The sequence below is a fragment of the Oryzias latipes genome, chromosome 20 (genome assembly GCF_002234675.1).
Source record: "Oryzias latipes chromosome 20, ASM223467v1".
NCBI lineage: Eukaryota > Metazoa > Chordata > Actinopteri > Beloniformes > Adrianichthyidae > Oryzias > Oryzias latipes.
The window spans coordinates 24158514-24182276 of record NC_019878.2 but is presented as its reverse complement, the minus strand read 5'-3'; the positions used below and the strand labels follow the sequence as shown (position 1 = coordinate 24182276).

The 23763-nt window shown below is 41.8% G+C and overlaps 1 protein-coding gene across 1 annotated transcript; it reads right to left on the bottom strand.

Moving 5' to 3' along the window:
• Nucleotides 1–15259: 15259 nt before the first annotated feature.
• LOC101174542 lies at nucleotides 15260–18208 on the bottom strand. Its single transcript, XM_004081196.4, has 3 exons — nucleotides 18086–18208; nucleotides 16375–16436; nucleotides 15260–16307 (listed from the first exon to the last, which is right to left on the bottom strand). Exons 1-3 carry the CDS (start codon nucleotides 18088–18090, stop codon nucleotides 15952–15954), a joined length of 423 nt encoding a protein of 140 aa, XP_004081244.1. The 5' UTR covers nucleotides 18091–18208; the 3' UTR covers nucleotides 15260–15951.
• Nucleotides 18209–23763: the final 5555 nt, after the last annotated feature.

Here is a 23763-nt window from a genome sequence, read left to right as displayed (position 1 = left end):
TCACACTCATGTACGCAGGAGACATCAACACAAGTTGTGATGATCAGTAACGTGGCTTCATCTTTGTTCCTGGGCAGATGTCCCAATCGCAGGGCAGTTCCTGTTTGCCCCAGCATTACCTAGACCCCCATGACATCAAACAACCCCAGGGGTTCAGTCTCTGGAGGCTTACCTTGCTTTGAACCCCTGATTCCTTTTTCCTCTGACTTTCAAGCTCAGCCTTCCTCGTACCGCCTGCCATGTGGCGTCTAAAGAGGCGGTTTTCCTTCAGTCGTCTGCTTTCATTCTTTGGATGGAGACTTGAGGATTTTCCAGGCAGGTCAGATGTCAAATTGGTGTAAAATTCAGCTGACGTGAACACTGTTGTTTGGTGTTTTGTTGTGCTGTTGCTGGAGGCGTGAAGAATCGCATAGACTGCAGATAAAACTACACGATGAAGAAGAAGAGGAAGATAATCCTGTTGATTACTGTAGTCCTAATGTAATCCAGGACTAGATCAATCCTACATGGGTCATTGGTATGAGGGTTTATGATCTCCAACCGATCCAGAATCCAATTTCTCATCAATTTTCTTCAGACAGCTGAGGTCGTGTTTGCATCATCTTTGTCTTCACCGCCACAAACCCGTACAAAGTCTTCGTCACCAAAGATGCTGCACCAACCTGTTGGGTTGATTCCACCCTACATCCTTCATCAAAGTAATCAGAATGCACAAAAAATTAAACTCCTCCCCCTGAGGGAGGGACTTCTTTCTGAATTAAAGAGGTCATTCAGACCTTTTTCTGGTAGACCTCAAACTTGGGGGGCCTGATTCTCACTCCTGGAGATGGAGGTGAAATGGGATTAAAAATAAATCCTCTTCATTACTGCCAATGTAAGTCTGATGCTTTGTAACTTCTGAGTTCAACTTTCAAAACAAAAAGCCAAAGTCAGCCGTCACCAAGCTTCAGACTTCAGACTTCATTTTCTGAGAAAAAACCTTTGGATTAAATTTTGAACCATTATTTTAACACTATTTCTTTTTTTTACTCTAGTCTCCATGAACCTGCAGGTCATCTGCAGAACAGGGAAAAATCCCAGTGACTGATGTAACTATAAAGACAAATGAAAAAGGAAAAACATTAAGAAAGAACTCTAAAGCGACTAGAAGGAGCCTGAAACTCACGACTGATCATTCCAGAAAAACCGTCTCCACTTACAAAGGTCTGGAAGGGTTTTGGTTTGCTAATGCTAATGTGGTTAAGGTAAATCAGGACACCTGAATGATCTATCCACTAATCCACCCTTTAACCCCCCCACTCTGCATGGTGTTAAAGGAAGAGCTCCTGTTGTCGTTTTGCTGACTGGTTTGGCTGTAGGATAAGTGCATGGAGTCTGACATTGTCAAGAAGATCTTGAGGCCAAGCTAAACCTCTGAAGCCAGTCAGTGCCCATCACCTCAGGGTTTAAGTAACTGCTATGGAACAAAAGATTAGCCCCGACAAAGACTTAGTGAGGCCAGAAGACATGTTAGATTGGAGTTACGCAAGAAGATTAGAAAGAGAAAGCACACGGAGGTGACAGTTTCCAATCTAAACTCTGCTTCCTGAAAGTGGGAAAGCCTGGAAAAGCCGGCGCTGCTCACGAGTCGCTAAGCAGAACCTAATTTAAACCCTGCTTTGTTTTAGAGGCACGGCGGAGAGGAGACCGCAGAGGAATCGCTCATCAAACAACCCGGGAAACGTCTCCACGGGTGGAAAGAGAAAGGGAAAAGAATTTTGTTCGCTCCCAAGGTCTAAGATTTGTCATTATGGGATGGAAAAAACAGAGGAAGAAATAATAAGAAAGCATTTCTAGTGTGCTTTAAAGAAGTCTTAATCATTAGTGGGCTGTGTGACGCGGTCAGAGGCCCCCTCCAGTAAAAGAACCAGATCAAAGAGGATGAAGGTTAAACGGGTTGAGTTGGTAGAAACAGAAGAGAACTGAACAGATCAACAAAAATGGACATGCAGGAAAAGTCATGAAAGTTCTCTGACTTGTACAAATGAAATCTGTCTTTGTGGTAAAAAGTAAGAATTGCGTGTTAACTCGTCTCTCCCAATATTTGCCGCGATTAAATCCTCTCTGTTCTTCTCCGGCTGTCTGCATGCACAGATTATCTCTGGTGATCTTTTGTCCTTAATAAACACTTAGTTCAGAACCAAATTTAGCACATCCTAATCCTGCAACACCATGTTTACACGCCGCAGCCTCGCTCTTATTGCAGCCCGCCTTTGTAACACGGGTTCAAATCTGAAACTGAATGATGTGCTTTGTCTTTATAATTACTTTTTCCCTCTCCGTGCTGCTGAATTTTCGTTTAACGTTGAAATAATAATTTAAGTCATGGGCTATATAACCCTTTCTGTCAGCTTCTGCCTATTAATATAAAACAATAGCAGTCACTGCATTTGTGTGAGCATTTTAGAGAAAATATTGATTCTACAATAGACCCGAGTGCTTCCTCTGCTTCACTTTCAAGTCCAGTGAGCTTTTAGGGAAATGCCACATATCTCTCACTGCACAGATTAGAATGGATTGCTTTTAATATTACCTCCAATATGGGCGCTTTTTTCCCCTGAATGGTCATTTCCCTTCATTGCTTGAAAAGTCAACTTCCATTTGACAAGACATTTAGAAAGCCTTGTGTGGCACAAACGGTGCATAAAGTTTCAAATTAAACTTGGGGGGGTAAATCTAAGGGTATTTGTGGCTGTTCTTGGAGAAACTAGAATTTCTGGGTCATTAAGTGCATTTTTCCTTTCTGTAGATCAACAGGCAGAATGCTGCATTTCCCCCTCTGCCATTCGTCCAACTGGGCTAATTTAATGTTGGGACACTATTGGGGTTAGCGTGATAAATGGCCTGTATGGGGGCGGCCCCCAGCGGGTAATGAGGGTTCACCTACAAGGACTTACAACACGGAGACCTAAAGTTAATACTTTTATATGAAAAAACAGGAAGCAGGAGCAAATCTGAGCACCCGGATGATCTGATCAGGTTTTCGAAGCTTCTGTGAGGACAGAACCCGCTGCCCCTCAGTTAAGTTCATTTGTTCTATGTCTTCAGATTTGTAGATTAGTAAAGCATTTATACTTGCAAAAAGTTATTTTACGTATTACATGGGAAAATTAACTGCACAGATTTAGTTAATTTTGTTCTGATTGTTTGGAGTTTTCAATTCTTTTGAGTTCTCTCTGAGTCCTGATTGGCAGAGGGAGGAGTAGGACAACTTCCTGAAGACTTCCATTTGGAGACAATGGAGGGGGAAGACAAAGTTCATTCTTTAGCTGGACAAATGTGTGTATTTTTGAAATGTGGTTAACTTGTTTTGGAGTATAAGTTCAGCTTTGTTTGTTAAAGCTTAAAATTACTGATAATTTACTTCTTTAGCCAAGATTTAGGGTTTGAATGGTTTGCATTTGTGGTTCCCCTCCTATTGTGTCATTGGTCTGATCAGCCTGTATAAAATCTCCCTAACATTTCCTGGGGGGGGTCAGATTTGGTTCAGTTGGTTTGAGCTTTTATTCCTGATTTTCTCAGTTACATTTTTGTTAAGTTGACCCCATTTTGATTAGGCCCATGCCATTTCTGTGTTGGATTGGAAGAAAACTGTCATGGTCAGCTGTGACGAGAACAGACCCAAGTGCTGGAACCCGGAAACGCTCGCACTAGGACTTGGCTTAGAAAGAGTTTTATTTTTGTTCTTGGGTGTTTGACGAGGAGTCCCGCGGATGCTGTCGCCAGAGAGGGCGGAGTGGACCAGAAGGTAAGGACTCTAGTTTGCGTGTAGTTGACACCGTTTTGACGAGGCCGGTGAGATGGAGCTTGCAGCTAGTGATCCAACATTGCATGGCGTGGCGTGGAAAAATGGCGTGGCTGGTGGTCAGGACGGCGAGGTGGACTTAATTGTCAGGAGCTTGAGAATGAACCCAGGTCGGCACTTGTGGCAGATGAAGTTTCTGTAAACAGGAATGACAGCTGGGCTACTGGGTTATCAAAACGAGAGACAACATGACAACCGTGGCTACAATAGTGACCAGGTACTGCTGCACCATGGTGGGGCAACCAACTAGCGAATAATACCGGAGCAAGGCTATCTTAAATTCAGGAGGGTAGATGAGGGAAGTGCCAACAGCTGGGTTCAATCTGTGGAGGAAGAGCAGAGAAGAGAGGGGGGAGGAGAGGACTCCCAGAGGTACCATGACAAATACCTATTATTGAAAATCTTTTTTGTTTGTCCTGTGGTTCTGCCGCGTGGCCCGTGACAGTTTCCCTACTAGTCTCCCTTTGTATTTTTGGAGTGGATTCTATTTTTTCAAATCAACCAATTGTAAATTTGTGCAAAAAAGCTAAACTTTCTTCTCAAACAACAGAAATGACGCATTGAAACCCCTCATAGAGACACATCAACCCTGTTACTTCAGTGCTGTCACTGCAAATAGCACATTTTAAATAACGACACAGCTATGTTCACACCGGGCTCTGAAACGTGCGTACGAGCAATCACTTCTAATGAAAAGTCTACGTAAAAATGCGTACATGCGTGGTTAGGGCTTACACATATAACACGTGCACGTTGTTGCATATCAGGGCAAAGCTGCTTTTCTCCACTTTGGAATCCGTTGGAATTCCGTTATTTGCATAAACGGATGAAGAGTTGCCGTATTTCAGGGAGCGTTAATGAATTTAGAGGTAAAACAAATGTGTTTCTTCAAGATTTCACTGTCAGTTTATCCCTAAATTCCTGGAACTGATCTGAAAATGAACGTATGGATCATTATTGATGGTCATATGTCCAGTAGACTGACATCGGGTTTAGTCCATATTTTCTTTGAGGGACTGTTGATATTTGGACCATTAAATTATTTTTATGTTGAGTTTGGTGTATCAATTGAAGAATGGCTCATTTGAAGAAGAACAAAGACTTAAATGAGGATTTTTCGTGGCATTTGTCTCTTTGACCTTCAAACTGCCTCAAACTGCCATCATTAAAAGTGACTAATATGACTAAAAGATAGTTAAACTCATGAAATATTCAAAGGCTGTGAAAACAAATGAATCCTCCCAAAAACTGTTGTTTGTAGATTCCTACAACTAAAACCTAAATGAGGAAAACAAACAGATGTTAGACTAAACCAGAATTTCACTTCAGTCTCACCGATTTTTCTCACCTGTAAGACGATGTCTTCCTATTTTATTTTGCTTTTGTTCCCTATTGGCGTTTATTTATTAAAAGTTGACTCTAGTGTTTTAGTTTAAAATTGAACCAGAATCAAGTGAGTTTGGAAGTGGGGTTTTTTCTCAGCAGTCCTCCGTGACTCAGTCACCCCGTCACCCTCACTGCCGGATTATTTGTTCTTAAAAGACTTCAACAGAATTTTGAAGGTTATTTAACTTCTCGTGCTTTGAATTATTTAAAGCTAGCGTCTCATTTTTTTCTCCTTTAATGACTCTGGAAGAACACTGATTGGTATTTTGACATTTTTCTTGGCATCTTGATGATAATGTGACATTCCTGGGTAATTAGCAGATTCATTATCATTCTTTTTTTTACCTCGGTTTGTCAGTGGTGATGGTTGCGTCCTATTAAACGACCCAGTGGGATTGTCTGTTTAGACTCTGATTGACCACTCTGACGACAAAAATGGTTAATGAACCAAAATTCAGATCCAGGCTGACAAACAGAGGAAATGCTGGAGTTAACTGCTCACATCTCTGCTAAAGAAGGCGGGTTGTTCAACCATAAAGCATGGTGAGGGCATTATTATAGTATGGGGAAAACAAATCCTTTTTACGTTTGTTGATTCTCATTCATAAGCAGAGTTTGTTTATGTTTGCTAATTTATTTATTGAATAGGGACAAATATAAAAATGTAGACATATAACAAAACATCAGTTCCATCTCCATGGCATGAGGCTTTTAGTATAAGCTAATATGCAGCAAACATGCGAATAAAATACCAGAAATATATAAGTTCATTTAAAGGATTACATTAAAAACAAAAGAAACAGTCAGAAGCTTCAGAATTTGAAGACATGGTAAACACATTTATTTATACATAACTTATTTATTAAAAACGTGTTGACCGAAGAAAAACTACATTTTTTCTGTCATAAAATTGAATAAAAACGCGTTCTGATCTTTGTGGTTTTGAGGAAAAGAGTTGAAGAAAAATTTAATATAAAGATGAGCTGGAATTCATAAAAGAACATTTTTAGTCTTTTTGACAAAAGTGTCTTTAGAAATCTGCCTGGTTTGGATGACAAATCAGCTGACCTCTAAGCCTGATACCTGTTTGTTCGGCTAGTTTAAAAAGATATATGCAAGCACTGAAAACTGCATTCTGTATTTACTCAGGTTATCTTTGATAACATCTTGTTTGGTTGAGGTTATTTCAACAAGAAAACAACCACAAAGCATAATGAAAAGAGAGGACGTCTGCCTGAAAGCTGAAGTTTCTTCTTGAAAGTGATCCTGAGTTCACTTACAAATCCACCCAGGAGAAGAAAAAGAGTCTGAAGGAAGGACTGTCAAAAGCCAGATTAGAATGTGATTGAAATGACTGCAAAGGGCTTTGAAAAAGCCCAAATGTGAAAGAAAACGTCTGAAAGGCTTTTCTGCAGCGCTCAGCTTCAGGAGGTTTGTGCGGTCAGCGTCGGGCACCGAGGACAATTATGCAAAACGGCTGACGGGGGTTGTTTCCACAGAGGAAGCTCTTCTGGGGTCGCTTCCTGAGCTTTCCACAGCAGGAGGAGATAACCATCATTTTATCCATTAACGTCAGAAGCAAATCCAAAGTAAAGTTCATTTACTTCCTTGAATGATCATTTTTCTCTCATCTAATCTATTTTTTTGGTTTACGCTCCCTCCGTCTCAGCATTTTTGGCAATTTGGTCCAATTCTGTTTTTCCTCAACGTCCGTAAAGTTCCAGCACTTTTCCGTAATCCGGTTGCTAGTTGTCTCCCAATGACCGAGATGAGCTGCTGTTTCAGGAGCGTTTCCGCTCCGCAGGAAAACGGCGTCGAGCACCTGGCTCCGCCTCCCACACCTGTAAGTGTTCCTGCTTCTCCTTTCTGAATCGGAGTCCAACACGCCTGTTTGCTGTGGACCACCACGGACCTCGTGGATGCTGTTCGCACACTAATTAGTTTGAATTAGAAAAGAAAATCCACTTTTGGCGTAAAGTCTTCTGAATCCGTGTCTTCACAGCGACCTTCTGCTATGGCGAGGCGAACCAGGCTCAGAAAAAAAACACAAACCGTCTTTGTGTCTCCAGGAACAAAAGCACATCTCTGTAGGATTTGGTTTGCTTTCATCAAAAGCTCTTTAGTTTGGTGGTAAAGCCCAAATACTGAGAGGATATCTGGATCCATTTGATGGAGATGTCAGTATAGCTTTTATTCCACTAATTTCCATATTTCATGATGTTCATGATTGAAGTTATTATACATGTCAGACGTACAGAAAGCAGTGGAATTGGCAGCAACCAGCAGAAATGTCATCTGTCTGGAAGGATTTGGAGAGCTCCCATGAAGACGATGCAATTATGTCCCACATGTCAGCACAGACAAATGGATAAACAGCATTCCTTCAAATTGAGTAGAATCCGGCGCCGACATCGATTGGAAGGAGACTTTCATAATTGTAATTGCCTCCTTGATTCTAATCATTGATCTAAATCTGAACATGTGACTGTGGAATGCAGACCAAACAGCAGCGGCTCACAAAATGACTCGGGCTCAGCCTGACTTCCATATAGACGCTAAAGGGAGCGGCGCTTGATTGTGTTGATGGCTGATACCCCCTTGAAGGAGGGGTCTGCCCCAGAGGGAGGGGTCTGCCCCAGAGGGAGGGGTATTACCACAGGGAGGGGTCTGATTTCTCCAGCAGTTAATTCTACAATGAAAAGTCATTTAGTTCAGTTTGATTTAAAGTCATTAGAGAAAAGGGGCTGTGAAGACTGAGACACACACACACACACACACACACACAAACACACACTAACACTGATAGAACCACACACTGATACAACCCCACACACACACACACACAACCACACACAGACACTGATACAACCACACACTGATACAAAACACACTGACACAACCACACACAGACACTGATATAAACACACACAGACACACAACCACACACTGATGCAAACACACGCTGACACAGATAAAAGCACACACAGACACACATACAACTACACACAGACGCACACACACTGACACAACCACACACTGACACACACACCATACACACAACCACACGCATACAAACACACACAGACATGCATACAAACACACAGACACGCATACAAACACACACAGATACTGATACAACCACACACTGACACACACACACACACACACACAACCACACACTGACACACACACACACATACACACAACCAAACACTGACACACGCACACACATACACACAACCACACTCTGACACACACACAGATACTGATGCTGACACAAATACAACCATACACTCAAACACATCCACACATTTACACACTCACTTCTGTGTTTTGAATCTTTCAGGTGTAACGAAAGACACAAAAAGGAAGACGACAAATATCTTTTAAAATAAAGGCGGGAACAGAGCCGGGGACAGAACCGAGGGTGTCGAGTCTCCAGGGGAACGAAACAGGTGGGTTCTGCAGGATGCGGTGAAGATGAAGCACGTTTCATGAGTGTCACTGCAGAACAGGCGAGCCACCTTCAGCAAAACAAGCAGAAGAAAACAAAGAAATAAAAAAAGAGTTCAGAGCCATAAATGCAAATCAGAATGAAAGGAATCCATGAGGAAAAGTCTGGTGCTCTTTAAAATCCTGAAGCATTTGAAGTTTTTCCACTTTATGTCAGGCATTTAGCTTCTCCCTGTCAGCCCAACAGTGAAACCACCCGACTGCAGACATTTGACATTTGACTATGGAACTAATCAGAGAGCAGATCGACGTGAGTCACGGCGAGGTCAGAAGCTATTTTGAAGCCAGACAGAAAAATCCACTGCAGAAGTGTCCATTTGTCAATAAATTATGGACATTGACAGTTTACAGAAGCCATAATGGCTTCTAGAGCAACCTTATCAGGATGTTCTTTGAGGTGTGCGGTAGCCCGGGGGCTCTTTGTGCGGGTTCATCAAATCGCCCCCAAAAGATTTTCCTCTTTTTCATTAATAGTTGAGAGCAGCAGATTCAGAAAAGGCCAATTATTCACGATGATCCAAATTAACTTCAGGCTCCTTTCAGACATCAGACAGAATCTGACAAAACTGCTGTCAATAAGCAAAGAAAAGAGTCTGCGACATCTTTGTGAGCAGGACTTCACAGAAAAGAGAAGCTTTTTTCCTCTGCGCCGTCTTCAAATGAAACAAAAGTCTTTGTTGTGTTTTCTGTCCAGAGACGCTCGTTAATCAAACGCAATGACTTTCAGTCTTTGTGTGCTTTTTCTTCATCCAAACAAGTTATGCAAATAAAAATAAAGTTTGAATTAATTTTAATGAGTTCCTAACAAAAGGGCCTCTGCTAATTAGCTACATTTCTGGTCTTTGAAAAACAGATAACACTGACCCCCCGTTGAATAGAAAACCCAAACAGGAATGGTGGAATACTCATTATGTAATGTGTGTGAGTAGGTGAGCTTTACGAGCCCGCTGGTCCTGTGGGAGGTAGATGGATGGGGGGGGCAATATATAGCATGAGCTCCAAAGCACAAAAGCGAGTTTTGTATGATTTCCTACAGCTGCCTGCAGGGACGAGAATCCCAGCATCGTATGCTTTCATTTGCGTTCCTGACTTCATTTCCATTTAAAAGTTCAGCCTCCCGACCCCCCATCAAAGATAAAAATAGTCAAAAACTAAAGACTTCACATTCCAGACAACCATCATTCTTTCTTGTGAATAATAGGCTGCAGCTGCGTCTGCGCATACACTGGTTTAGGACAGGAGGTTCAATAATGACATGAAGTAAGGATAGATGTGATCAAAACGGCAAAGCACAGACGTGTTCTTAACGGCCACAATTATCCATCAGCAGGAAAAAGAATTCCCACTTTGAGGCTGATTCCATCCCAGGAATCAGGGCTGAACGCTGTTTCACGAGGAAGCAGCTCTCAGCATCAGAGCGGCTCTGAGGCCCGTCTGTGAAGGCCGCGCTCTGCCATCCCTGCTGTCCTTCACCGAGTCTGCAGCCTCCTCACAAAGGATGCTGCACCAACGCAAACCGGCGCCGACGTCTGGATCCCGGAAAATGTTAGACGTCAAATGTCAGGATAGAAAGTTTAAAGGTTTAACAGTTTGTCAAAATGCGGCTTCCTTTCTAAGCCAAAGATTGATGACTTTTGGTTCTGCAAGTTTCAGGAAATACTCTCCTCCTCAGATTTAGAAAGACATCTAAAGGAGGGGTGAGCATTAATCATTTTTAAAATTTATTTAATGTTTAAGTATAAAACAAAAGGAACTTTGTAACATATTTGTATCTTATATTACTAACAGTCATTGGCTCCAATCAGGCTCATTGAACACTGTTTGAGATTAAACGTTAATCATATCAGGAATCGTCTGTTTATTTGGTAAAATGCATTTCAGCCTCTTGATAAAGTTGTCCTGTCTGGGGTCAAATCAGGATTTAGAAGAATTTAAATTTGAATTTTGAAAACTAAAAACAAAATATTTTAAATACAAAAAATTATGAAGCATTTGAAAAATAAAATTAAAAAATAATAATAATTTGACATAAATATTTAAAATAAGAAAAGTAAGTAAATTTAAAATATGAATAGAAAAATAAAAGCTAATTTGTAATATCTGCTGTTTTACTTTTTCACCTTTTTTTTCATTTCTCTTGGCTTTCAGTCTCAATTTGGTTTTTCAATTCAGATTTATTGGTGTTTAGCCTAATTTCACGTGGGGGCGGGGCTAAGGGGGCGTGATTGACATCACGTGATTGAGGCTTATAGTGAAGTCATTTCTGCTCTAAAACGGCATCTGCTGTCGCCGCCTTTGTAATGCCTCCTCTGATTCTCACTACTGTACACTACAAATCAGATTTATTTTTGCAGTTTTAGGTCAAGAATTGTTTTTAATTTTTTAGCAAGTTTAAAATTTACCATTATACATTAATTCAAGTTTTACATTTTGAAAATTTCTTTCAGGTTTATAGTATATACTTTCGACTTTAAAACTCTTGAATCTTTCATTATTTTTTATTTTTATTTTTTACAATGTAATTTTCATTCACTGTAACCCTTGTTCTATCCTAGGCACTTTAACATTTGGAGTTGGGTCATCTAGACCCACTAGACAGTGCTCTGAACCTTTTTTCTTCAATGATTTGTGATCTTCACTGGTGTCCATGGATTACATGAAATCTTTACACCTTTATCCACCTTTGTCATGGTAGGGGGAACACGTCAGTGGAAGGGGGGGGGGGGTCATATAAGATAGAACAAGGGTTAAGGTGATCCTGATTTGACCCCATTTGCCTGTTTGAGCAGGTGCAGAAACTCTGGTAGAAAGTTATTTTCGTCTTCCTTTTCGTTTTTCTTTGGCGGCTGCAGACTTCGTCGGAAGACGACCTGCTCTCTGAGTTGGACTGAAAGGCGGCGCTGTGGAAGCTTAATAGACGCGATGATGCTCCTGTGCTCTGACCTCCTTCAGCCTTCAGTCTGACGGTCCAGTGGTCGATAATCGAAGCATCAGCCGGCCTTCATGAACTTCTTCTTCAGCTGTGTAGGAGGGATCAATGCTGTTGAAAAAATCAAAGAGCACGTGCCACACAGTGAATTTATATCCATGTTTAGAGTCAGTAAAACTTTCTAAATGTTGGGCCATAAGAATGAACAGTTTTTCCATCAATCTAAGAAAAGCAACCATACAGCTCTTTGGGTCGATAAGAGAAAGTTAGAAAAACTGTTCTATTTAAAATGAACAGAGCCTCACAGCTTTATATTTAGAAATAGAGCCTCCGCTCTCTTACTAAGGGTGCAAAAACATTTCAGCTATTCAGGAGCATTGCTTGACATAAATGCTAAAGTATTTGTGGATTTCATCATTTATGGTCCATTATTTCAGAGTGAGAGAAGCGTCTGTGCTCACGGAAAGAGGCCAAAAACCAATATGGCCCTGATCTTCAGCCCTCAGGCAGTGCTTCAGTAAAAACTGACAGGAGTTTCAGTGCCGGAGTTCCGAAAACACGTTTAAAAACTGTTTTTAGAAAACAGATCATCACCTCATCCACGAAAACGCAGCAAAGGAGAAAACCAAATGAAAAGAAGAAAAAGATGCAGATGGGAGCCGAGTGCGTTCAGCTTACAGATGTCGAGTCAGCAGAAGGGAAATCGGGAATCAAACCGTTGGAACATGTTGGTTGGATGAGGATCAGCTAGATTTGTAGATGAGGTCGCTTTGGATTTGGGTTAAAAAAGCTTAACCAGTTAACCAGCCTTTGACCCACAAGAGCTATCTAGTAGAGGGAGACCTGGCTGCAGACAAGACGGCACCCAGACATCATTAAAAGAAGCAGAAACTCTACAAGATTTCTGAACTGTAACACCTTTTATTAAAACTTTTAAGGCCCGTACACACCGGGACGAATTTCGCCCGCGATATTCGCCGACGTTTAACGCCTCGTGACTAAACAAAGGGCACCAATCTGAGTGTGCACACCGACGCGAAAAAAAGCCACGCGTCAAAGCGTCACTTTTTAAAAAACGCCTCGGGTTCGTTTTTTTGGTTTGACGCATCGCGTTGAAATCTATTCGACCAATGAGAACGGCGCTTTTGCACACGTGTCTGGAGCTTCTGAAGTTACAGTAAAACACAACTTGGGGGCGCTCAAACATAAAACTGCCTTTCTGAGCACACATACCAGCGAAGAAGATAGACGCCAAGCAGCGTCTACACTGCTGCGAAGAAATAATGACGGACATTCTAAAATATCCCCGAACAACCATTTCAAGCACCAGTTGGAGCAACTGGTGCTTGAAATATTCATGTTTTCTTTGTATGATTCTGACAAGCGCGTAAATACTTGCTGTCTTCTTCTGAGTGAAAAGCGACTTTAAGAAGCGTAAAGTTGCGCAGCGCCACCTTGTGTACAGGAGTATTTCTGTTTTACATTAAGCGCCATCTAATGTCAGGGAATGAAATTGCATGTTCGCTCGGCTCATCGTCAGCGAAAATCGCCTGGGTGTGAACACAAAAAACGTGGCGAAAAACGCTGGCGAATAACGCCTGGCGAATAACGCCTGGCGAATATTCGTCCCGGTGTGTACGGGCCTTTAATGTGAATAAACGGTTTTGCAAACAGGTTGCAAGATGAGTTTATGACGATGCAAAATCATTTTATTCCTTTCAAAAAGCATTTTAACAAAAGTGTTCAGATTTGTAAAACTGTTAACCGTAACTTTTCAACCCCTAGCCCCATCAATGTGGATCAGCTCATTCTGACGCGGAGTAAAGCAGCTTTGTGCCGGTGTGCAGCACCTTATATTAGTAAAATGTTGCATATTAGGAAAAAAACCCACTTTAAAGTGTTGCTTAACGGCAGTAAGCCACTTTACTCTGATAATCAGCTGATCAACGTTGATCGCATGAAAAGTTTGTCAAACAGAATAAGAGGTTTTAACAGAGACATCTCCGTTAAAGGTTTTAAAGCTTAAAACGAAGAAAAAAATGTAAATGTTAAGTTCGCCTTGTAACCCTTGTGCTATCCTAGGCACTTTAACATTGGGAGTTAACCAGACCCACTGGACAGTGCTCTGAACCTTTTTTCTTCAATGATTTGTGATCTTCACTGGTGTCCATGGATTACATGAAATCTTTCCACCTTTATCCACCTTTGTCATGGTAGGGAGAACACCTCAATGGAAGGGTGGGGTCATCTAAGATAGCACAAGGGTTAAGTTAGTGTTTTGGGGCAATATAAAGAGTATTTTGGGGTTGGAAAGTGAATTTCCGGTTCCGGACTCCAGGTTCCAGCCAATGATGTTACAGCGCCATGTTGTTGTCTGCAGCCAGGTCCTCTTGAACTGGTGGCATGTCCTCACAGCAACATTTCATTTCCTCTGCTTGTTTCTGCTTGTTGATTAAGTTAAAAAGTGCAGCTAAGAAAAAAAATGTTAAAAAGCATTTTCATTTTTTTATGCCAAAAGAATGATACATACCTACAGTAGAATGTACCTGGTAGGGTAAAAGAATCAGACGGTATCACAACGGCAAAAACTCAGTTGAATCTTTGATGTGTGGATTGGTGGAGCACGTATAGAGATGTGTATTGAATCATATGAGATGAGAAGACACCCAACCCTACAAACCAAGGTCAAGAGGACCCGAGTTCAGGGGGGGAACTCCGGTTTGGACTGTAAAGTGTTTTTAACCATTTCCAGCCCAACCACAGTGAAAGCTTCCTGGTTAGGACTTTACGTTTAAGCTTTTCTCAGGTTTTTTGGTCACGTAATTCTTTAAAAAGATCTCAGTCTGAACAGGAAATGGAGTCTGCTGCAAACACAGCCGCCCTTCTCTGGCTTGTTTTTCCTCTGGCCTGCCCTCTGGCAAACTACCTCTTATTTGTATCTGTAATTGAAAGAAATTAAAAGCAAAAAGGATTCATTACTACCTAAATAATCTCTTTTACTCCTTAGAAAGCTCTACATTTTAGCAGACCAGACCAAGTAGGAAAGACTTTCCAATTCCATAATTTTACAAATTAATGCAGTTTCTTCATTTTAATCTTCTGTTTTACATTTATTTCACTTTTAGACCATCAAACTGTGAGAAACAAGATGTGAAAGTGAAATACATTTCTCGGCAGCAGCTGAGGAGCTTTCAGTCTAAAGGCATGAATGAGGGGTACATCTTGGGCTCAGTGAGGCTTGTTTACCCTCAAAAGGCAGGACTGATCTCTTCACCATCTGTCCCCTTTGGTTGTCAGGCTAAGAAGCCAAAGACTTTCTCAAACTCACATTGGAGCGGTTCATGCTGCCACAGATTTGCATTTTTCAGAGAACAAACCATCTGCTTGTTGGTAAACTTGTGCTTTGCATGGAAACAGCATGTTCTTCTGAACACATGAGCTTCAGAAGATCGTAAACATGTTCAGTCTTTTATGCTTCATGGTAAAATCAGCTAACAGCTGAGCACAGAGTTACTGTTGTGGTGCAGTGTTGGGATACGAGACAGTTCTAGGGAATTTCAACCGAAAAGAACTCAGTCTTGACACCCTTTAATCTCATTAAGGGTTTATTTGTTACACGTAGAGGGAAAAACTAATAAAAAGCACCAAACTAAATACTGCTAAAATACAATAGGTTCCCTGTAACTTGTGAATGCTGAGGTCACCTCAAGGGGGTCAAGTGTGAGAATTTATGACTCAACCAAACCCAACCTGCTTGTTGGAAGGCTCTTTGGATTTAAGCTTCTGACTAAAAATATACCAGAAATGGTTAAGATTGCAGAAAATGTACTGATAACCAAGTCGGTAGACATTTGGATTTAGTTAAACCCATTGCATTTATATAAGAACTGGATTGAAAGACTCCTTCCAACTGACATTCCAAACAGGAAGTGACTTCTACAGAGAAACAGCTCAGAATGACCATTCTTTCGACCTCAAGAGCATTGACAGAAAAATGAAGCATGATGGAACATGCTGCACCTCCTTTTATTTCAGATTTAGGCTGTAGAATAATGCAAACATTTCCACTGTGGTCACTGTGTCCATGTTACTCCTGCAGCCAACCCCAGCAGCCACAACCCTGTGATGGGCTACAGGTCACTGTGGGGACCAATCGTGGCTGCTTCCTGGAAACCTCTGTGGACCAGTGATGTCTTTGCAGTCCTGTTTGGAGAGTGAGGGACCTGCAGGATGGAAAACCTGCAGGGCAGACACACAGTAAGTGATGAGGCTCATCAGGTCAGGAGCCGCTGTGGACCGGAGCTCTGGGAGCGTATGAAGACACTGCTGGGGAGTAGTGGAACCGACTGAACAGGACTCTCCTCTGGTTGTAGCGAGAGTGAGACCTGGCAGCGCTGTCTTGATTCCATGAGTTTTCATTAGTCAGAACTGGCTGCTGGTCACTGCCAAAGTCTGATAAAAAACTGAGAAGACCGGACAATTGGCCATGGGGAGCACCACGGCGATCCGCCTCCTCACCCTCTGCGCTCCTGAGAAGTCTTGGAGATGCAGCTGAATTTATCGGTGATAAATCCTTCTTGTAATATGGGGTTAAATCGATCAAGATGGGGACAATCTTTTTTTTGTAGGAAAGAGCTGCAGGACAAGTTCAGAATCATTTTCTGCGTCGTCAGGGTCAACAGACCTGAAAGAGTTGTGTTACCTCTCAGTGGTGAAGAGCAGCTGATGCCTCCAATCAGAAGACAGGGAATCAAAAATACAAACCTGCAAAAACACTCGCATCACCCTCACTGAAAAATACAGCAGCTGCCCAGGGGACTGTTCCAGAAAGCACATATAAGCTTCCCTGACTTTAACCCTGAACTCTGGCTGAGGTCCGCCTGAACTTGCTTACTTTGGGTATGTCGGTTCCAAAAGACCGGATATGAGTTAGCGTAATTACTCTCCACTTGGTAACCCTGGGTTAATGCACGTGCACAGCAAGTACATAAAGACATTCTCAATGGATCACCAATATCCTGAGTCACCATGGAAACGTGTGGAGAACAAAAGAGAGCGCTATACTTCAGTGAGACGGAGTCTGACATTATAATGACGGTGTGTGAAGATTATACGACCATCAAAAAGTATTACGGCTGGATCATCAGCAAAAGATTACATTATAACACACACATAATTTATCCACCTTAAATGAATGACTTCAATTGGTAACAAGTAATTGGGTTAAATTTATTCCACCTAATTTCTTACGTCTATCCAACTCAATAGTTGTTTATACAACTCAAATTTACATATTTGTCCAACTAAATGTCATATTACTCCAATTCAAATTCATGTCTAAATTTGAGGCCGCAGATATTCTCAGTTTTATAACATTAAAATGAATGATATAGTGAGGATTTGCAATATAAAGCTTAATGATACAGTTCTCTTGTACAGTTCTCATAACTCAGACTTTAACTTTAGCACTTATATGTCAAAGAAGTAGTGGTGCTAAATAAACTCATCCTCCTCTTCCTCCCCCTCACTCATGGTGCAGAAAGAATTAAACATAGTAGGATAAAAAACATTAAAACAGCTAACAAATAAACACATTTGGTCAAAAACCCACACTTAAACCCAAATCCATCCAGAAAGGCAAAGGGAATGGTATCCCACAATTCCTTGCGGTGCCGCTCTAACAGCAGCACCAAAGTTACACCTACTTAATTTGAATGAAAGTAAAATAACTATCTGATAACTACGTGTAATTTTTAAGTTGAATGAATTCCGAAAAATGATTTCTTAACTGAAGCAAATAATTAAGTTAGATCAAAGTAAAAAGTTTCTCTTTCCAACATCCATATGTGGTCTTATCACCCTCTCATGGTGGAAAAAGTATTATCTGAGCTTCTTCATCCACTAAATCATCTTCAAATGGACACGCCATGCTGCTTCACCTCTCTGAAAACTAACATTGAACTAAACCTGCTCCAGACCAGGTTATGTTCAGAGCATGAGTTGCTATGGCAACTTGACATACCTTGAAACATACTTCTGTTTTTTATAGTGGCTGGGTAGCTTGGTTGGTAAGGTGAGAGGCTACCATGCAGAAATCAAGGGTTCAATTCCCAGAGGGGGATAAACAATGGCACTTGGGTCAATTACCATATCTATGGCAAGCAATTAACATCACCCAGTGAGGTCCTTAGGCAAGACCCTTAACGCTATCGCCTCCCGAGCGCGGTTAGGCTGCAGCTCACCACCCCCCCAGGAGATGGGTGAAATGCGGAGAAGAATTCCCCATTGTGGGATAAATAAAGTACTAATTATTATTATTGAAGCAAAAGCTGAGGTTATCCGCTTCCTTAGCCTAAAACTCACATAACCTGCTTTCTGGAATACCCCCCTGGTGTAGAGAGAAAGTAACTCACCTCATTCTGCAGCAACTAAAGACAAACTGCTCTGTGATCTGCCTGGCAGTAAACCAACACAAAGTTCCAAACCTTTCTGCAGGATCGTCTGTGCAGCAGGACCTGACTGGAGCTGATTGTCAAACATCAACAGCTGTGATGAGAAGCTGCAGCTAATGACGGAGCTTCCCCTTCCCGTGTCCTTCATGTGATCACTTCCTGCTCCAGAGGAACGCTTCTGAAGGAGAATGGAAGAGATTTTACTCATGAAATCAAAGGAAATAAGAGAGGAATGTTTGGACCAGGTGGCAAGTTCCAAGAAGATGTTGGTTCTAATTTGAGTGTACACCTTTAAAAGTTTGAACGGGAGACTTCAGGAAACCAGCAGTGGATGGATTTCTCTTTGGAAGGAGCAAACGGTCAGCACCTCGCTCCCACAGGTGAGTTCAGGTGCCCTTTGCCAAACTACCAACACAAAATAAGTCTTTAGTCTACTCTTGTTTACAGCCTCACCAGTAAACAACACAGAGCCCCGTGTTTTCCAGATAAAATCCCCCAACATGCAGCAGCTAACATGTTTATTTCATGAACCATCATCTGAACTCAGACTGACTTTCCTGTTTATTTATAGCTGTGATGCTGTGGGGGTGTTTTCTATGTTTAGTTCTCATGTTTGGTCAGTTCTCTTTACCTTGAGTCAGAACTCGGTCGGTGGTTCCGTCTCAGAGTGGAATCTGAGCATGTTTTCAGTTTGGGGGGTTTCTGTGATTCACATCAGCTCTTGCTTTTAGGGAAACTCATTTTGGTCGTGTTTACATCCTCAGCATTTCTGCTCCTGCAGTCACTGATGTTCTGTCGTTTTTCATAATGCTAAATCATCTGGGAGTGGGACTCTTATCACATTTTTATGCCAGTTTTCTCACATTCCAGGTTTTAACAAAAAGTCTTTTTATCTCTTGTTTTTCTTCTTTTTGACTTTTAAAAGCAAACTTTTAATTTAAAATTTCTTAAATTACAAAGAATTACTTTTAAGTGGAATAGGCGACTCACTGTAAATGTAACTAAAACGTCTCTGAATTTGATTTTTCCATTTGCTCCTCTCCTTTTGGATTTGGGGCAGTGTCACCTTTGGTTGGATGTTGTCTTCTTTTGGTTTTTGAACTGAAAGTTTTTTTTAATTGTAATTCCCAGGATTGGCTTCAGGACCCCATCTGGGTTCACCCTTGTGGTTTTGGTCCACCTGGGTCTTTGTTTTAAAAATAAAGTGGCACAGCAAAGCTCCTGTGGTCGGGCCCATGTGGAGTTTAGTTTTGTCACTAACGTTGATTAAAAAATGGAGGCCAATCGTAGCTCCGGCGTGGAAGCAGCAGTTTCGACTGACGAGATCTTCAGAAGCTGCAGGCATGGATGCCGACCGCTTTCAGCATATTCGTCTGCGCTTCACTCCATCGGAGTTTAGCTGAGCCTGCAGCCTTGTGAAAACAGGGTCTTGGCGCTCAGAACAGTTCCTCCTTCAGCTTTCACTCCGGAGCATCGGACAACAGGATGTAGGATGGAGGCATCAGTCTTTTACCCATCAGGGTGGATCTGAGCATCATTTTGGAGGAAATGTTTGATGACTTGGGTTGTTTGCTTGGAGCTGCTAGCACTGCAGTTGCTTGAAGATCACTCTTTTGTTAAAGTGGCTTCCTTTCCCTGTTTCGTCAGTCTAAAACAGTAAATGTAAATTTAAACGAGCTCATGCGTTCTTCAGTTCAGCTTTCTATTGGACCCTATTTCAGTCTGTGTTCAAACCTCAGGGATGGCTTTACACCTTTGTAGTTTGTGTTACGATAGGTTCATCACAGATTGTACTGATTTTCATTTTGTTTTAATAGTCGGAGAGTTAGTTATTTCTGAACTCGCATCAGCAGCCTGTTCATTTTCTTCATTTTAAACCCATCTTCCAACAAATCAAATCATTTCCCTGAGTTTCAGAGCTCCTCCTTCTTTCTTAGTGTCAGTGATGCCACTCGTTGCATTCAACCTGCAGGTCTTCACGCTGCAGCGTAACGCCTGAACCCTCCCACTCCTCTTTCTGCCCCCTCCCTCAGTCTTTGAACACATGTGGCTGTGAGGCTGTGCTTCTGCATCAATGCTACACCTCCCACCGTCAGCAGAACCTAAAGACTCAAATCCTGCTGCAGGGATCCACACTTGATTGAACTGTTTGTGTGAGAGTTGTTTGTTTCTTCTCCCTGTGACATTCTTTAAACACAGTCAGACCTGCGTGAGCCGACTGTGACGGATTATCTGGGCGTCGGAGGACCTGTGATGCTTCGAGTCTGTTCTGACGCGAACGCCTGACATTTCTGCTCTTTTGATTCTGCAGAACAGAGCCGTCTCAGAAATGCCAAATCACTCATTCACTTTTATATCAAGTACAGTGCAGGAGAAAGCATGAAAACAATGCTCAGAGAAGTTTCTGTTAAAAACAAAAAAGACAACTTTGTTTAGAAAAGACTGCAATGAGAGGCTTACATGGAAAACGGAAGAACAGCAGCAGCTTCAGATCTCACTGGTGCTTTCAAGATCCGCTCTGAAAATGGTGCTTTTGTCGTTTTTAACGTCATTGTGGCATTTTTCTGATGATGGAGGACATGGATCAAGTAAATTAAGTTCAAAGCTGAATTTCTGCGTAACTCTTTAGTCAAATTGATCAAAAAGCTCACATTATTGGCGTAGAAAATACAATTGACAGCTCACAAGATCCCTGCTCTGAGCTCTCAACAATTAAGAGGGGAAAGGGGGCGGGGTTGCTCCACACCAACAGTCCAACCCACAAATCAGAAGTGAATTTCTGATGAACTCCAAACGTTCTACAGAAACTATGTCATAGAAAACAATACAGGTCTTTAGATTATGGGCTATAAACAGCATAATCATAAATAAAAGACCAATGGGAACGATTTGAAAACCAATCAGAAGATAACCGGAGTGGTACTTTAACCAATTCCTACCAACTACTTTTAGACTAAATGTGATGCAGATTGTAGACAATAACAGCACAAATTCATATTACATTCTGATCTATTAAAGGTCAATAATCTTTCCATTTTTAGACCGACGTGTTAAGTTCTAATGTCGGAGCCGTTTTCTGCAGACTCAGTAATCAGACTTAAATAATAACAAAAGAAATTGGAGACGGCATTGTTGGCTCAGGTTGTCTCTGTGCTTTCAGGAACGGCCTCAGGAGTTTCCAAAAAGCGCTGAGCTCTGATGATTTTAGCCAGCCTAAGCAGGAATGAGTGGAGCTCGTGTTGGAGAGAGTTTTCTGCTGGGATTAATGCAGAATCTGTGCAACTCTCCATCGGTGGACGTAAACTGATGTATGAAGGACACGTCTGCTGGTTCAAAGCTCCAGCTCACTGATGTGTTTTATGGGGAGTTTTGGTCAAACGGCTCTCGTGACCCAAAGGGGTTATCTGTCCAAACCGGACCAAAACTTATTTTCCTTTTTCTAATTTTGTCCTGAAATAAAAACATTTGGAGCAGAACAATCCAGTTCTATTGTGGGAATAGTGTCTTTAAAATCATGCGGCAGCTTTGCTTTCTGGGTATTTTTTTCCGTTGGGCAGCTTGATTGTAAAATTCCCCGTTCTTTTTGGGTTTTTTTGTTTCTTTTTTTCAAAGCAGCAGCAGCAGCCTTTCTGTCCTCACTCTGTCATATGTGATGGATCAGTGAGGAAAGTTTTGCCCCAGTTTTGAAACGATCATGTCCTGGGGAGAGCAGCAAAGGTTCGCCTCAGGCGTCTGCAGCTGTGTGATGGTCTGTTACTGGGAGCGTTCCGCCCCCTCTGGGACAAAAGCAAGTCTCTGGTCAGCTTCAGTCTCTGACCCACACTTTCCCTGGACTGCTGTAGAAATCTGCTCCAACCTTTTCTCTTCTTCAATTTTTGATGGCTGGCTCTCAGACTCTGGGATTCAAACTCAGCTCTCTGAATTGCTTTCTGCCTTGTTTTTATGACTAGAAGGCCTGCAATTAATAACTGGGGCTCTCCTGCATGACTCAGGCTGATGTTTATTGGATGATCAATGCTTGTTTTCTCCAGTATTGTTCCAATTTCCTGTTGAGTCACGGAGGCAATCAGAATGATGTAGACAAGCATTAAACTTGTTGTTTTCACACATTATTTTTGCTCTAACCACAACCTGTGTTTTGAATCCTAATGGTACGATAGAAACTGAAACCTAAGGTGGAGCTTTTTCTTTAGTGCAGGAACAAAAAAAATGACGCATTTTTTTAAATGGTATTATTTATTTTTTGCTAACCAGACGATGAAAGGCTATCGCAGCCATGGCAGTTTGTTTCAAAGGGAAGTCATTACAATAAACACCTGCATAATGCTTGGGAGACCATGTCTTCTGAAGGATCCTCATGGGGGAAGCTGCTCATCCACTTAACATGACCGTTCTGTGTGTTTCAGTGTGTGTGGGTGGGTGGGGGGGGGGGGGGGGTAGTGTCAGACTTTAGAGTACATCAATAAATCATGTGGGAGTGTGAAATGGTTTTTGTCACATTTCCACTGGCGTCCACAGATGCATACTTGGAATCACGGTTGTGTGGTGAGACGGTGTTTCCTGGTCCTGGGCCTCATGGCCAGACGTCCACCCGGTTTTCACGCCTACCCTGTTCAAACGCACCTGTCTCCAGTCAGACTTCTGCAGAACCTGATGATGAGCTCCATGTTTAAATGTTAACATGGAACCAAATGTTGGCTCAGCAGAAAGATCACTTAATGTTGTTTCAATGAGGAGCGATATTATAAATATTTTCGGAATGTGACACGTGTTCAAGGCGCTCTGAATGCAGGTTCTTGTACGCATTTTTAGCATACGGTGTTCAAACTGGACTGTTGCTACCAGATACTTGTGCATGTTCTCACAGCTGGAAGAGGCATGGTGTAAATTATCCAAGCCGTGCAAATCTTGTTCCAGCCTTTTTCTTTCTCTGTTCTGATATTTGATGGACTTGGTGTCACAGAATTCCGGTCGGTGTTTTGGAAAGGCTGCCCTCCATACGTCACTACCAAATACAACTTCCTTATTATTTCAAGTTCAACTACCGTAGTTTAATTTTCAACACGCGCTTCTGTACGTAAAGCCCAAAAACTGACTTACAAATGTACGTAGTGAGAAGTGAAAGGGAGAATTTTAAACAAGGAAGCCGGAAACGCGCACTTAGACAGCTGAGGGTGGTTTATTTGGCAAGAGCAGGAGTTGGTGAATCGCTGACCAATCTGTACTTTTACAAATATCTAAAATCAGTTCAAGTTTACAACTTTGTGTCTGGATCATATTTTCATGCAGTTTTGTGTTTAGCCAAGAAACCTGTGACAGCTGAAGGAAATCTGCCTCTAAATCTAGAGTCAGAATAAAGCTGCGTCTTCTTATGTGTAGCTACACAAATGAACCTTAAAAAGCATCCAAGACAATAAGCATTTAGCCATTCTTACATCTGTTAATCAATCAAACTTTATAAAGCACTTTTCATATAAAAGTATAACACAAAGTGCTTAATGTCAGACAAGAGCTGGCCTCTGCATCCATGGCGTCATATGTTCATTTATCTCACCTCCTGACACTCAGACATTTGAATATGTTTAACCTCGTCTGACCTGCTGGTTTTAATCAAACTTACATAATCAGAGAACCTTTTA